We start from the raw sequence: 16,640 nt of genomic DNA, 5'->3' as shown, positions 1-16,640 counted from the left end.
TTCCCCTGAAGAAGATAAATTTGCACAGAAAGCTTGTGCAGAAAAGAACTCCCAGGGGTGGTGGATAGTACTGGGAGGAAAGGTCATGATACCCAGAGCATTGCTTCGGGAGGTGCTGCAACAGCTCCATGCAAGAACCCATATGGGAGGCTTGGCCATGGGTGATCTAGTGATCCGCCAAGCAGTAGCCCCAGGGCTATATGTAGAAGCTCAGTGTATTGCTACCAAGTGCATCACATGCCAGAAAGTGAACCTTCGAAGGAAACCCCCTGTGCCAATGGGAGGTAGACCCTGGGCAGCATACCCTGGACAAGCATGGCAGATTGATTTTGCTGAGCTCCCACGGTCTGGACATCATGGGTTTTTACTTGTCATGGTAGACCAGCTCTCTGGTTGGGTCGAGGCATGGCCTACCAGGACTGCCACTGCAGCTACAGTAGTGAAGTATTTGTTGCAGGAGATCATTCCCCGGTATTCTCTGCCTGAATCCATCGAGTCGGATCAAGGACAACACTTTGTGGGAAAGGTAGTTCAAGAAGTCGCACAAGCTCTCAAGATCACTTGGAAACTACACACACCATGGAGACCACAGAGTTCAGGACAAGTGGAACGCATGAATAGGACATTAAAGACTCTGCTCACCAAAATCTGTATTGAAACACGCCTTAAGTGGCCTCAAGCATTGCCGCTAGCTCTTACTTGCATTCAAAACACTCCCCGATGGGGCATTAAATTAACCCCATATGAAATGATGTTTGGCAAGCCCCCTCGAGTCTTACCCCCTGGGATGCGAGAAAATGTAACTTTTGAATTAGGTAATAGCGAGCTTCATATGTACGTTATTGCTTTGCAGTCTGTCTTGTCTTCTCTTCACAGGTATGCAGCCTCCTTTCAGCACCTGCCTTTAGACGTACCGGTACGTGACTTCTCCCCGGGAGACTAGGTCTTGGTGCAGCGGTGGAAAAAGGAACCTTTGACTGAGAGGTGGAGTGGCCCTTTCCAGGTACTTCTAACAACCCACACCGCTGTAAAGATTGCTGGCCATGACCGTTGGATACACCATACCCATGTGAAACGACATCCACGAGCGTCAGAGGACACCAACTCCCAGGATGAACTCACTCCAGAAGCTGAGTCGTCCTCGGAACAAGAAGCCAGCAAGTGGAGCTGTGAACCTACGGGTGATCTCCAAGTGCGCCTGAGACGGCTTAATCAAAGTTCAGAAAATTAGACAAGAAAGTAAAAAGAAAAAGTTTAGGCTGTATTTGATCTCAAGAAAGGGAGAATATGGTGGGAGTCTTAATATGCCTTGTTGTTATCTATGTAGTAAGAGAAGCAGGATTGAGCAGCCCTAGCCGCCAGCTTATATCCCCGCTTCCCCCAGTTGCTCCCCCAGGGACAAATTTGTATGTTGACATGATGGAAAGAATTGCAGGTACCTTCAATCTCACCAACTGCTGGGCCTGTGGGGGACTCCGAGAGGCCGGAGAACAGTGGCCTTGGAGGGCTTTTCCTTTGGCCCCAAAATGGTTGGTAAGTGATAAGGCAGATGTTAAGAGTACTGGTCAAGAATGGGATGAGAACCGCAGCTGGGATCTTTCCCAAGTGGCATTAGGAGAGTACTCTCACTAGATTGATAACCACCACAGTTGAAGGGATGCAAATTGCAGCAGTCCCCCTCAAAGCGCAGACTGTAGCAAAAGTCATGGTACTCAGAAAAATTCCTCGTAATTATCTTGATCTGCCTAAATGAAAATGGGGAGCAGAAAGCATCTTGAGGGGGGAATGTTGTTAGGCATGGAGTATTGTTAGAAATGCACAGCTTGCATCTTGCACCCGATAAGAAAGAAACACTGCCAAGGACTTTTTTCCTTGCCCAGACTTGCCACAGCTTTTCTTATGCTAAATCGCAGACTCTCCCCCAGCTTCTCCCTAGCCTTTCTCATGCAGATTACAGAAGCTGGAATGCAACTCACTGTGTCCTTGAAAAGGGGGTGGGTTTGAACTCTTGGTGACCTATAGTAGTTTCTGAGCATGCTTAATTAGCTGATGCATATTTACCTCTCCGCCCTGCATACTTAAATAGTTAATTATACTATACATGCGATGTATGTAATGATGTAACCACATGTATGCTTGTATGAAACGGAAGTGAGCTGTAAGAGTTCCTGTTTCTGCACACGTGCCCAGGAGGGAGGAGATAAATACAGCCTGCAAAATTCCTTGGTGGGTTCAGAGTAATCTGAGTCCTTGACTCTGCTCTGACCCTATTTGCAAATACACCTTTTGTGCCATCTAATGAGTGTGTGTCTGTGATTTTTGTGGCCTCCAGAGAAACGAACCGCTTTATGCATCAGAGGCTTCCCTTCCCGAAACAGAGCTGGGACTCGAGGAGACTCTCCATTAGCAATGGGGGGCTGAGGACACACAGCTGAAGCGTGTTGATCCTCTCCAAGAGGAGCAGCGACGCCTCTTCCCGTCGGTCCGTCTTCCACGTGCCCACGCACTCCGGATTATCCCAGGAACAGAGATGCAAGAACAGGCCATTCCAGCTCAAGCCCAAATTTGCTTTTATTCTCCATTGAAGCCAAAAGGGAAACACGAATTAATGCCACAAAGAGAGACCCCACGTGTTATGTACAGACACCCACAAAGGAGGTTAGTCTCTGCCTGCTCCTTCCTCTGGCATAAGGAAGGAATTTAAAAAAAAAACCAAAAAGAAAAAGAAATATACACCCAGGTGGGAAGGCGGCAGTGATGGGCTCCTCTTTGCTGGAGGGAGCTCCTTCTCCTTGGGGGCACAGAGTGCCCATGGGGCAGGGGCGGCCGGACTCGCCAGCACGGCCTATGGGATCTCATGGCTCACCCACAGATCTACAAGGAGAGGAGCAATGCTTATAACTTCCCTTTGACCCTCTGAAGCAGGGTTTTTTCCCCAAGACAAGCCATTTTTTCTTGATAAAACCCATCCCAAGGGGGGTGGGAAGCAGCCCAAGCTGTAGCGCCTTCCTGTTTGCAGGTCACCCCTGGTACGACCCCACTGCAGGGTCCCCCCCAAAGTGCAACCAGCCCCTTCAGTTTGGAGTCAAGGGTGACGAGGACCCAACTTGTGGTCTTCTTGGTCAAACCTCCCCAGGACTCTCCATGGCCGGCCCGGTCATTTCAGATTGGGCTGTAGCCTCTTTCAGAGAGTCAGAGCCTGGACCGGAGGCTCCAGAGGGTGAAGACCCCAGCCTGGCCGGAGAGAAGCCATTGCACTGGGCAGCCTCTCCAGGATCCGATGCCCTGTGGCTTTGCAGGAGGTAGATGGATCACCCAGCAGGGTGGACATGGAAAACCTTATGGAGAGAGGGACCCTGGCGCATTTTATTCCTATTCCCCTGTCACATCCTGCCCAGTAAAGCGAAACCCATGGAAGATGCGACAGGGCTGACCCCTTCCACCTTCTCTTTGGAAGCGGGGTGGGGGCATCTCCAACAGCAGGGGTCAAGGCACATGCACATGGATAAATTATGGCCTAGCAAGTGCTGCCATTTACACCCTGGGGTACAGAGAGGTACAGGTAACCAGTACCAACTCCAAGGCAAGACTTTGACTCAAGCTTCAGGCCCAAGGGCTACTGCAAATGGATCCATCTGGGAACACAGAGGGGGCCATGGAGAACAGTATTGGACGGTTTAAATGGCGTGGAAGGAGACCCAATCTTTGTTCAGCAAACAAAGGCTCAGCATTTTTATGTGGCTCCTCTCACCTTGCTGAAGGCACATGGACTGGGGGAGTCCTCCACAGCTGAGCACCTGGGACCCCGAACTCCACATGCCAAAGGCATCAAAATATCAAGGGAGGGACATTTTTGCTTCAAACCTCCCAAGCTGGAGCACTGCTCCAAGGTTGAGGCCCCATGTGTCAAGAAGGATGTGGAGTTTGGAAAGAGCAACAAAAATGATTAGGAGCCTGGGAGGCAGGACAGATGAGGGAAGAACTAGGGTGATCTAGTCTGGAGAAGAGCAGCCCAAGGAGGGATTTGATCATGGCCTTCAAATCCCTGAAGGTTGATGACAGAGAGGATGGGGACGGGAATTTCTCTATGGCTGCAGAGGACAGGGCTAGAAGCAATGGTCTCAAGCTGCTACAGGGCAAATTTAGGTTGGAGATAGGGAACTTTTTGACTTGGAGGGTGGTCAAACACTGGAACAGGTGCCTAGAGAAGTGGTGAAGCCTCCATTCTTGGAAAATGTCAAGAGCAGGTTGGACAAACACTGGCTGGGGATGGTTTAGCCAGAGCTGATCCTGCCCTGGGCAGGGGCCAGACTGGGTGTGACCTCTGGAGGTCCCTTCTACAATGTAATGTAGCAGCTGCCCCCCCAGGCAGCCCCCAGCACCAGAAATCATCAGCTCCTCCTGACACCAGGGCTTCTCTGGGGAGCAGACAGAGACCCCCGGATGCTGGGCCCAGCTCCGAGACCCCCACAGACCCTCCAGGGCAACGTGCTCCACGGGGATGCCTGTTGCAGCAGGAAATGCAGCGAGCTGGCACCTTCCTCAATGCATGGGGACAAGTGCCAGCCTCCACCATCCCTGGGCCAACAGGCGCGGGGCCCATTCCTGCTCGCCCCCCCGGCCTGCCCAGTCTGACCCAGCACTTTATAAGCCCCCATCCTTCCTCAGTGCACAGTGTCAGAGTGGTGCGGGCATCCTGCTATGCCCCACGAAGGCACGACTTCAATTCCTGCTCCAGGCTTGTGGCATAGGCCCATGCCCTCCAGTAGCCCAGCTGTGAGCAGTGCCTCATCATTCAAGCTGTGGAGTCCAAGGTGGCCAGACTGAATGGTGGCTCCATCACTTCCTTGCAGGCTACAGAAACTGCTGGGCTTTCCACCAACCTGGCTGGGCTGGGAGGACCTAGGACTTGACATGCTCGAGATACTCCACTGGGGCTGGAGCAGGGGATTGGACTAGACGACCTCCTGAGGTCCCCTCCAACCCCCATTTTCTATGATCCTCTGTCCCTCCCTTGCTTAGCTTTGGTTCAGACACCTCCCTGGCTTGGATCCATTTAAACAGCATCAGCAAAGCTCTCTGCAGAGGCCCAGGGGTGGGAGTGTTAATCCCACTCTGGTTCTAGGCAGCTTTCCAAACGTGTAGGTTTATATAGTGAGCAGGCCTGGGGCCCGGAGGAGGGCAAAGTCCCCTACCCAGAACCCCACAGGGGGACAGGAGCGTACCCCAACATGGCTCCATCCCCCTTCTCTACCCACTGAGACCACCCAGCTAGAAGCAGGCTCCTCTGACGTGTGGCTCCCTCGGGAAAGATGCTGCTAGCACAAGTCCGGATGCGATCTGGGATGGGGCTTGGGAAACCTTTGCTTGGAAAAAAAAAAAAACCTCCTGGCAGGATCAGGGTCCAAATCACACGGGCAAGGAGGTGACAGGATTCCTGAGACGTAGCAGCCTCTTTCTCCTGGCCAGGGGACCCTTTGCTTCCCCGCATCCCCCCACGGCCCTGCAGGGCAGCGCGAGTGGCTGGGAGGGAAAGGCAGGGCTCCTCTTCATCCAGGACCGCACAGCCAGCCCCCTCCATAGGAAAGAGGGGCTCCCTCTGGGCTGGGGGAGCTCAGTACCAAGGGTCCGCTCGGTGCTGCTGGTTGTAGAGCTGCAGCTTGACCTGGTCCTTGATCTGGTTGATGAGGATCTGGGACAGCAGGATTCCCACGAGCTGCACGGAGAGGAGAGAGCGCTGTGAACCCACCGCAAATCCTGAGCAGCGCAGCAGCCCCCGCTTACCCGGGGACCAGAGCCGGCCGCGGGGCCGTGATGGGACACGGCTGGCTTCACACGCTGGCTGCCCAACCAGGGGACTCCCCTGTGCTGAGGCTGGGCCAGGCAGAAAGCTCGTGGCCCGCGCTGGAGCTGGCGAAGGCCGTGCCCTGCCCAATAACCCAGATCTGCACACAGCCCCAGTCCACAACCCCCGGCTGCCTCCCCTCTCCCCCATGCACCCCAAGGGCCATTGCTCCATCTGGAGCCCCCAACCCAGTTCAATGGGCTCCTCCTGCCAGAGCCAGGGCTGGGGGTCCAATCCTGGGTGCTCTGGGCACATACAGGGGCATCCGCAGGCTGTGAGCTCCACATCCTCCAGCCCCAGGCTCCAAATTGAAGGGGGGTCAGTTTGGTTTTCGTCCAGGGGACCTCCTAGCTCAAGGACTGGCCCCTCGGCATGTGTCCCTTTTGCTCTGAGGTGCAGGTGGGGACCTTGGGACCCCCAACCCGGTGAGCAGGGGGGTGGGGAGACGGGGTCGGACGCAGTACCTGTGGAATAGCCAGGCCCAGGGCGATGCCTCCCAGCAGGAAGAGGTTACTGTGGATCCAGTTGACCAACTTGTCGATGCAGCCGTTGGTGTAGATGAACTTGCTGGCCTCCAGGTAGTTCATGGCCTGCATGCCCTGGCCACACATGGTGTTGATGACAGCCTGGGTGCGGGTGAGACCCAGGAGCAGTTAGAGGGAGACTTGGGAGAGACCCGAGTCCCCCACACCGCCATGGAGTCACGGGTCCCCTGCACAGAGCTGTTCGTAGGCAGACGCTCCTGCTGCCTCTTCCAGATGGAAAGGAAGGGCCACGGAGTCACGGCTTCCTCAGGGAGCAGATTCCCTGTTAGCAGCAGATTTGCTCCACCGTCTCAGTCCCCCCGGCCTCCCCATCACCGGCGCAGGCTCCGGGATGGGGACAGCGGTAGCTGCCATGCACCAGGTGGGTTACAGGGGACACCTGATCTACACAGCAGCCACCTTCGGGGTGGGAGCTAAGACCACGCTGCTTCCTAGGAGCTGCTTCTCTAAGGCTCCCGGAGACGGCAGGGCTGGTGCCTTCCAGATCCTGGCCTGCTTGTTATGGCAGGACGTTCCCCAAGGACTCCCTGGGTCTTATCACGCAGGACCACTGACCCAGTACCCCCCTCTCTGGGGCCACACCAGTGCTTTCCAACCTCACTGGACTCAAGAGCCCCCCTTGGAAAAGCCTGGCTCGTGGCTTTCACTTGTTTCTTGACTACAGAAAATAGCAGAGCAATTCTTCTGTTGCAAAGAGCCCAGAAAGGTGGCAAGGGGCGGGGGGGGTCAGCGTGTGTCAAAACCTATTGGAAACCTCAGGGTTTATCTAGTGACTTGTATCTGCGCACATCACAAGTGCTAACACTGCGTGGCACCCCACGGCACCCTTGAAAGGGTCTCAAGGGACCCCAGTGGAGAATCACCGGGCCCCAGGGAAGCAGCACCCCTGGACTGCCCCCCTCTCAGCCCCGTACCCTCCCCCAGCCACCTCCCCTGCAGCCCCCACGGCTGACCCCACTCAGGACGGGGGCTCTGCAGCCAGCCGGTCCTGGAAAAGCAGCCGGGCTCCAAGCGCCCCCTGGCGGCCGCGCCCTGCCGCAACTCACTGCAGAGGCTTCAGGGCCAAGCCTGCGGCGGGGGAAGCTTCAAAGGGTAAAGACCACCTCCCCCCACCCCGCTTTAGACCAGCGAGACAAAACCCAAAGGGCCAGACGTTTAGTGCCCTGATGGCTGCAGTTACGTGCATGTCTGGGAATCGAACCGTGGTCCGACTGAGATCAAATAAAGCTGCCCACAGTGCGGGGCATTGCGTACAGAGCTTCCCTGCCGTGCCCCAGGTTTAGGGGGAAGGGAGCCATCTCCCCCTCCCGCAGCCACTAGGGCTACAAGCTTCCTTGGCTCTCAGCACAGGGCAGAGGTGGATGCAGGCATGCTAGGACCCCCGGGATGGCGGGGCTGCGCTTACCTCGTCAGCAGTGCGCAGGCAGCAGGAGTAAGGCACAGAGCAGCGCTCCCTGCTCGGGTTGTCGGCAGTGCAGTTGAAGTACATGTTTTGGGACCAGTCCTTGTAGGAGATCCCCCCGCAGCAACTGAACTGCAATGGGACGGCACAAAGTGGGCAGCAGGTGAGAGGGCAGCAGGGACATCTCAGCGGGCTTCGGCCTCTGAAAGAGCCCGGGTTTACTGGAAGGGGTGACTGTCTACACTAGAGACTCTGCCGCCATAGCTCTGTCAGCAGAGCCCTCGCCCAGCGGCAGGATGCTCTGTAGCGGTGCCAGCTCCCCAGACGAGCATCGTTAGCTTGGCAGCAGCTCTGCCAGCCTTGCTGCCTGCTCCAGGGGCTCTGCTAAGAGCTCTCAGCCGGCGGGTGGGGATCTGAGCTGCACTCCTAACTCTGCTTTGCTGGCAGACCTTTGCAGTCTACATCTAAGACTTAGCTTTGAATAGGTCCTATACAAACACAACAAAACCCACCGGTAGAAACCACCCAGGCACAAAGACCTACAGGTCGGCAGTGCAATGAACAGACGAAAAACGTCCCATACAATTCATAGAAGTTAGTAGTCTCCTTGATCGAAAAAAAGTTTCCCTTATCCTCAAAGCTCCTGTCATTTAAATTCCAGTCTGTTTGCAGTGCAGATGGGATCAAGGGTAGCAGTGAAGGACAAGGACAACGAGTATGGAGAGGCTGCATTTCCCTAGAGACAGTCACGCTGCCTCCAGCCCCCAGCTTTGAACCTCCACCGCCAACAGCCAGCCTGGGAGAAGCAAGAGAAGCCGGGGTGAATATGGGCTCAGGAGAGGGGTGGGAGTTGATCCAGGCTCCAGATGCAGCGTTAGCACAGGGGCAGGAGCACACAGGGGCTGCAGGAGTGCAAAGCAGCGTGCCAGCACGCGTGTGGGAGCAGTTAAGGAGGTGCCTGGACTTGGCTCTACTGGACTACAACAGGCAGGCTGTGGGGGCCACCAGAAAAGGAGAAAGAGGAGAGACAGAAAACCATCTTCTCCAGTGCCTCTGCAGCAGTAGGGTCTCCAGCCACCCCCACTGGACACGTCCAGGACCTGCTCGTGCCCTGGCTCTCACAGCCAGACTCACCTCCTTCTGTCCGAAGTCGATGAGGTTCTGCAGGTCCAGGTCATCCCGGTAATGCACGATGGCGTTGTTGATGATCTCGCTCACCTTCCCGCGGGCCTGCGGGGCCAACAAGGACATGCTAGCGGGGCCCTTCCTGACCTGGTACTCACGTGGTGCATCCAAGCTCTTTGCACTCCCTGGTTGGTTAACCCCCCGCCCCAGGGAAACTAAGGCCTGTGGTCACACAGGGGTAGACCCCTGTTTCCTGAATCCCACTCACTGAACTGTCCTGTACAGCCCCCAACCCTGCTCCCAATACTCAGGGAGGCATCCCAGAAGCTGGCAGACCCACCCTCAGGCAGGCATGGGCTGGACAGCTGGGCAGTCCTACTCTCCAGTCCCCGTGCTCTACATGGGTCTGGGGGACTCTGGTCATCCAGTCCCAATGCAGGGAAAACTTTGGCCCAAAGCAGTGTGGTCATCCAGAAACCGCGAGAGACAGAAAAGCTCTGTCTGTCCATGCTGGTTCAGGAGACTAGACTCTGCACAGTGGTCTTCTGCTCGGTGCCGCTAATCATCTGTCCCCAAGCAGAACAGCTTCTGTCATAAAACTCAGGCTCCAAGAAGAAAGAGGGCTATTGACTCAGCCAGGCGAGCTCCCAAGCACTCTGCTTTCCCCTGCCCCCAGCCAGTGCACTGGCTAAGATGCTCTGTGCCCCTGTAGTCTTGCTAAGGCTTCAGCACAACTTCGGCTCAACAAAGCCACAGCTTGTAGGAGGGCTCCTGTCTTCTTAGTCTGGCAGGATCTCTGCTTCTCAATCTCCCACCACCCCTCCTTCCTGCAAGACAGCACCCGGCTTCACTGGACTGCCAGAAACACAGTGAGCCGGGAGTTTTCAAGCCCTCGCAGGTCACACCTGGAAGATGGCAAGTGACAACGATGTCAAGTGTCGTCTTCCAGGAAAACGAGGAGGTTTGAAAAGAGGTTCAACAGTCAGAGGACAAGTAATACGTATGCATGCCAAGGCTGTGAAATAGGGTACTTGTGTGGCGACTGGCAATTGGGTTTCTTATGCGATGGTTAAAATCTAACTGTTTTCTATAGGTATCAGCGCAGCCCCCAAAAGACAGTACGTACTCCAGCCCCCAAATCTGTAAATACCTTATCAGAGAAGACGAAGCCCAGCACTCCAGCTGCCAGCTGCAGGAGGAAGACGACGGTCAGGCACACGGAGAACTGTGGGTGTGGGAAAGAGGAATCCCCATCAGCAGATTGCCACAGAAGAGGAAGCAATGCAGTGTTTGTTAACATGGTTAGGCTGGCACTGCAGGGGTGCGAGGAGCATGATGGAGAGGGCCTCTGGGCAGTCACACCACACTCCCCCAATGCTTCGTACTCTACAGATCCTTATCCCCCAGTCGTGTCACCCTGCATGGAAATGCGGCCACCCCTGGGGTGGAACAGGGCGAAGGACTGGGACGTAGTCATGTTTTGGAGCTGCAGGCGAGTATAGAGGCAGCAAGGGTGTCACAGGTGCTCAGGTAATGTGCCACTCTCAGGAAAAGTACATCAGCACCTTTGCTCACTGCAAGTGCTCTGAGCCTACATCTTAGTTGGGAAAGGGAGCCTGGAACAGCACAGCATCCCATGCCCTGCCCTGGGCAGCATCTCCGGCCTCAGGCAGGAGCACCTCATCTCCCGAGGAGCTGCCCCAACAGGTTGATGAGCCTCACCTGCACCCGTGCTCTCACACACATGCGGGTGACGGCCCTGTGAGGCTGGCAAAAAGCTTTCCTGTTGCAAAAGGAACCGCTACAAATACACCGATCTGTCCACGAGCCCTCAGGCTTCATCTGCAAGGAATGAAGAACTCCCCTTCTCGCCCTCGCCAGTGCCCTTGGAGGTGCTTTCCTTGGGGAAAGAGGTGCCACAAACAGGGCACAGGGGCACGGCACCGGTACAACGGCATCTCTCTCCCAGCGCCGGCCGCTAGAGGGAGGCGCACTCCTTCATCCCAGACCGGGCCGCGCCAAACCCCGATGGTGTGCCAGCAACAGTGATACCCACTGGCGTAGAAGGATGTAGACAGCAGTGAGACCCCAGCCCCTGCATCCCAGGGGGAAGTCACTTGCTGCAGGGGGAAAAGCTCGACTGGCTCTCAGTGGGCTCTGCGAGAGGGAGACCCCCTGAGCTGTCCTCACCCCTCTCCTGGCTGTAGCCACCGTCCATGGGGAGGAGGTCTCACATCCAAGGTGCAGACTGTGCAGAGACCCTTGCCTACGCCTGGTCCCCGGGGGCACCGAGCAGTCCTGCCATTGCTAGACCTCCCCGCCCAGCCCAGTGCCCGCCCCACGCCTGCGGCCCTCACTGTGGCGGGCCAGTAGGGGGCGCTCCTGCATTGAGCCGCCCACCTCCCTGCGCCCGCCCACCTGCCAGGCTCGGAGTGCCTCCCGGGGGCGCCTCGCGTCCGGCCGACCCCCTTCCCAGAGCACACTCACTAGCCTGGGGGTAACGTCGCCCCCACCACCCCGAGAAGGGACTGTCTCGGCCCTGTGTCCTCAGGGAAACACAGGCCTAAAGTCCGACAGGTACTCGGACCCAGTCCAGGGGCAAAAAGTAAAGTCTCCTTTAATCCGCAGACCTAAGGGATCTCTTAGGCATAATTTAGACCCACCCCTCAATAAGTCTCCCACACTGGTCACAAAGGAGGACTTTATTGGTTACAGGGGTAGGGTGAAAATAGGGCACAAGATTGAGCAATATCCTAGAAATCCTAAAGAGCAAACAGTGTGGCTGAGGTAGCCTTTTGATCACGCATCTGAGTTCCTGCCAGCTAGACAGCTACCCAGATCTGGAGCAGCTTACTCACAAGCATCTTCCAAAGGCCGGTGGAGTTTCCCCTCTGGAGTCAGGGGGTTCCTTGCTCATGAGTTTTGGGGGAGAGAGCCAGTTTCAGACGGTAAAGCTTCTCTGTGTTCCCCGCATGGCTGCTGCCTCACCTCATGGCTGAAGAGACCGCCTCCTGCCCATCCTAACTTATATAGCCCCTGTGACCTCATTCACCTGGTCCAGTGCAGGCCAGCTCCAGTTGGCTGTCAGCCAACCAATTCGAAATACATCACCAGTTGCCGGGCAGATCCCAGCCCACCAGGTAGGAACCCCCCACCCAGGTAGGTGATGCCAGTCCCGTGGGCAGAGGGAGCAGGTCCCCCTCCCTCAGGACTGCAGCCAGCTCAGGTTCCCTAAAGAGACAGGCTGAAGTGTGACTCCTCCGTGCTGGCCCCTCTAATCACATTGTCGCAGGGCAGAGATTTTGGGGAGAAACCAAGGTGGCTTTCTGCCACTCTCACCGTCTGCAGCAGGCAGATGTTCTCTCGCAGGGAGCCGATGCAGCCGCAGAAGGTGATGAGGAACATCAGGACGCCGACCACGATGAGCAGGATGGCGGGGTCCACGGCGAGGCAGGCCATGGCGGCCTCTAGCACAGAGGAAGAGACATCGCGTGAGCACGTGGACCCTTCGGACCCTTTATACCAGGCCCCTTCCCAGCCACCAGAGCCAGAAGCAGCCTCCCCTCCCCTCCCCACCAGCTACGGGTCCAGAGAGGTGATCCCCACAACTTTATACTAATGGCATCCCCTCCCCCCCACTCCAGCAGAAGGGAGCAGGACGCCTGCCTGTGTCCACACAGCCAGCCAGAAGCGGGTGCTACTGGGCTCCCCCAAGCTTGCTGGCCCAAGGAAGGGGGATTAGTTGGGACCGGGCACCGGGAATCCACACAGCTCCCAAGCAGCAGGTCCCTGGGTGTTTTTCTTTTTTTTTTTTTAAACATTTTATTAGAAAACAGACAGATTTAAAAATGCCCAAGTCACCCGGCCCTGTTTTTCATGGCGGTGATTAAGGTGGCCCCCGCCAGAGCCCCTTTGCCCTGGACATGAACAGCAACTCCTCCACGTATAGTGGCAGCACACAAAATGGGCCACGCTCCCCACCACTGCGGCTTGTGTCCCCATTGCTTCCCTCCAGTCCCAGAGGGAGAGACAAGGACCGCTCTCCCCCTACAGACCTCGACTCTGGGGCAGGGAAATCTCTCCCCTCCCAGCAGGACAGAGTCCCTGCCTCAGCTTTTAAGGGCAGCTGCGGCGGGGAGGAGAAACGGTGCCGTTGCCTCACCTGCGTGCTTCATCAGTCTGGCGTAGACTCCCACTGCCACCATCACCATCGAGATCATCTGCAAAGGCACGAGAGAGTCAGGACAAGCAGCTGCTCGGCTCTTCCATGCAGCCTCCCCGTCACCGCTGCACGTGCCAAGGGACTGGGCACAGCTCGGGGCCGGCAGTCGGGCAGGAAACCTCTGCTTTGCTGGGCCCTCGGTTCGACTCCCACACAGCCCAGTCTGCCCTGAAAGTGGCTCCACTTTGAAGGGTGTGCAGGCAACAGGGGCAGGGCACAGAAGCAGGAGCCCCAGCTCTGGACGTGCAAGGCAGTCACCCTGTCCTGCATCAGTCTCATCCTCAGTTTCCCCTCCTGCTGCAGGGTCCTGACCCAGCTTTGGGGAGCAAACCCAAGCTTCATAAATGGGGCTCAGCCCCTCAGGGATGCACTGCCCCCAACACCTCACTATGCCTGGAGAGAAAACAAGGACCACATAAGTCATGAAAACTGCAGTGGTGCTTGGAGGAGAGCGGGAGCTGTATGTGGGGCCCATCTATTGAGAAGAGGTTACACAGGGATCCCTTCCCATGACACGGTTGTCGAGGCAAATCTGAGAGCACCTGCTGGAAATAAAACCGGCTCAATGCAACAGCAGCATTTTGGGCAGCCTTGCCCTTAGGGAGCTCTGATCCACCTGGTGCTGCTAATAACCACCCCGGAGCAGCAGACCCCACCTCTCCCCCCGGCAGGGCCAGCCAGGCTCCGCGGGCCCCCTCCCACAGCCGGCTGCCAAGGGAGGCTCCGACCCCAGGCCAGCCCCTCCCGGCCAAGAAGATCCGTGCGGGCAATAATCACCCAGCTCTCTCTGAAACCCCCTGCTTCTTGGAGGCTTCTGGTGCTCAGATCCCAGTTTCTTCACTGTGGTGTCATGAAGGCGGGCACAGGCCTGCTGCCTGTGCCTCCTTGCAGCTGGCGCCAGGCGCGCACACTAGTCAGGGCACAAGTCAGCCGTGCAATCCAAGTCCAAGTCCCCCGTACTCTTGGGAAAGCTGGTCTTCCCCTCCGCACGGCCTGGAGTCCATCCTCACAACCCTTCAGGATGAAGGGGACTCTGCTTCGTTTCCAGTCTCCTTCCGACATGCACTCCCATGGTCTCCCACCCTCTACATAACCCTCACCCCCCACTTCGGCGCCTAAAGTCTACCAGCCCCTGCACCTTTCGGGGTCACCAGAGCAGTCCTGGCTTTGGGAGCTGGAAGGGAGTGCAGAGAGGACTGGAGAAGGTGTCCAGCTAGGTGCACTCAGCGCTTCGGCTCCCAGCAATGCCGTTCATGCAGTGGCTAATGTACATCACTCGGGGCCAGGTCACAAAGACCTGCCAGGCAGGGACGCAGCATTTTAAAGTTAATTTAGTGCTACTGAAAGGTGCCCCTGAAGGTCTCTTTTAGCACGCAGACAGCATCGGAGCATGCAGGATGGGCCACGAAGGCCATGGATGATGCTGACCAGAAGTAAGAGTTGTCCAAGCCTCCACCCCAGCCAAGCCCAACAGCACGGCGCATCCCAGATCCACTGGTGGGACCCTGTCAATGCTGGGCAATGCCACAGACCTTGCAACAGCTGCTCACAAAGGCAGGCCCTAGTGCAAACATGTCCCGGCGACCGGACGGATGAGCAGCGCAGGGTTACCTGCACGGCCACGGGAATCAGGCTGATCCCAGGTCTCTTTCCTGCAAACTCTCCTCCCCGCAGCGCTGGCTGCAAGCTTTCCTGCCAGCAATGCAGACGTGTCAGGAGGAAAGACGTTTCAGAGTCGCACAAGGCTCTCTTTACTAAAAGCCCACCCAGATTGGGACCCTTGGAGAAGGACACCGTGTTTTGCTCAGTGTTTTTTTGTTGGAAAAACAACACTTGGCTTGCCTGTGCTCCGCATGCCCGATTTTGCTTATTCGGTTATCATTGTTGCTTGTTGTTATTTTACCCGATTGATTTCTTCATATTAATTATACCTGAAGTAGCTCAGCTCCTCTCTCCGCACTCTTCGCCACGACGTGTACACGGAAGTAGAGTCAAAACAGGTAGGAAAGGCTCATGGATGACCCACATCTTTCCCTGAATTTCGTGTTGTGGAAAGCGTCCGCGTTTTCTGCTCTGCTTCAGAAGTGCAATGGCAGGAAATTCGGTCCCCGTCCATCCTGCCCAGTCCTAATGCCCCCGACAAGGGAGCAGAGAGTCTCATGCCCCGAGCCGCACGGACTTCTTTTCAACTCTACTAACCTGGGGAGGGTTTGAAATTGTAACTCCCCCAAGAAAAAGTTTCCTTTCCCTATTCTTCATAGAGCAAAACATGTAGGAAGAGCTGGAGTTTTCCCTTCTCTGACATTACTCCGGTCACCGTTGTCACCACGTCTCATAAACTTCGAGGGCTACAGGCATCTCAAGGGCCAGCAGGAAGACCATAAATCACCACGACAGCTGCCTATCCAGACCTCCGTGGCTACCTCCGAAAGGAGATTGCATTGCTTCCCCCTGCAGCTTGTTTCCTGCGGATACTCAAGCAGTTTGGCTTAAGTTTTAACCAAATTTGCCTTCTTGCAGTTGAAACCCACAGCTTCTCATCCTACCTCGACGGACAGGGAGACCCATCAGCCAGGCACCGAGAGGATGCTCATGCTGCTTCCTCCCCAAAACAGCCCACCCTCATCCACCCTCGCCTCCCGCAGTGTCTTCTCCCAAGGCTACAGACCTGCCAACCAGCCTCTTCCACGCTGTCCTGGGGCCTTTGCACCTAAAGCTTAGAGTTGGTGGCATTTCTTTCTATAGCCCCCACCGCCCCCCTCCAGAGGCCAGCCAAGCATAGCAGGAGTGTGGTTGCATAGGAGCTCCCCAGGGTGGCACGCTTGGGGGTGAACTGGCAACCATGCATAGCAAGGGGGATGTCTCTAAATTATACCCATGAAGCAAAAATCAGGGATGGGAAGGAGACCCCCCTCTGCTACCAAAGCACTCCGCCCTGGTACCCCCTGCTCATCGCCAGCTGTAATCCCCTCCGTGCCATGGGGCCTCGCTCGCTCGACTGACAGACAAGCCGTGACCGAAGGGACCGAAGGGATGCAGAGAACAGCTCAAGACTGGGGCAGCATCAGGTCTGCCCTTCATCCCCCCGGGAGAAAGGGCATCAGCAGAAGTGACAGCGACAGCGACAAGGACAGTGAACGAACCCCCGATCGGGGCCTGGACTAAGGGACCGCGTGTGGGTTAGGGGGGGTGCCCAGGGGAGTGAGCACGTCTATTGTAATGGGAATAAAGGCTTCTTAATGCAGTTTAAGAGGTGTGATGGAAAGTTTATGATAGAGGATGTGTGTATATATATATAACTCTCTCTATAGAAATATATTTTATTAAAAAAAAAATAACCCTGGGTGAAAGGGCATGAGGGGCGGGAGATGCTTTTCACCCTTCCAGCTCCAGATGCTGAGGAAAGCATAGAGGGTGTAGCAGGGCACTGGGATGTGGCTGCTCCTTTCCAGGTGCCAAAGGGGGACTCACCTGAACGGAAGAGGGCTCAGGTTTGAGTTT

The 16,640-nt window shown here is 56.2% G+C and overlaps 1 protein-coding gene across 1 annotated transcript in view; it reads right to left on the bottom strand.

Annotated features, from left to right (window-relative positions):
* Window positions 1-2,553: 2,553 nt before the first annotated feature.
* Window positions 2,554-16,640, bottom strand: part of TSPAN33 (tetraspanin 33) — a 37,862-nt gene continuing 23,775 nt past the window's right edge. Inside the window, exons 2-8 of the mRNA XM_090041472.1 lie at window positions 13,080-13,137; window positions 12,257-12,384; window positions 10,068-10,142; window positions 8,927-9,022; window positions 7,796-7,924; window positions 6,310-6,471; window positions 2,554-5,716 (exon numbers count right to left, since the gene is read on the bottom strand). Coding sequence (XP_089897598.1) covers window positions 5,615-5,716; window positions 6,310-6,471; window positions 7,796-7,924; window positions 8,927-9,022; window positions 10,068-10,142; window positions 12,257-12,384; window positions 13,080-13,137 — 750 coding nt within the window. The 3' untranslated portion in view covers window positions 2,554-5,614. The remainder of the gene's footprint in view (window positions 5,717-6,309; window positions 6,472-7,795; window positions 7,925-8,926; window positions 9,023-10,067; window positions 10,143-12,256; window positions 12,385-13,079; window positions 13,138-16,640) is intronic.

This window comes from Crocodylus siamensis, chromosome 4 (genome assembly GCF_052110815.1).
Source record: "Crocodylus siamensis isolate JL-2025a chromosome 4, ASM5211081v1, whole genome shotgun sequence".
NCBI classification, from domain to species: domain Eukaryota; kingdom Metazoa; phylum Chordata; order Crocodylia; family Crocodylidae; genus Crocodylus; species Crocodylus siamensis.
Note: the sequence above shows the minus strand (reverse complement) of the source record. Positions and strands in the feature narration are given on the sequence as shown.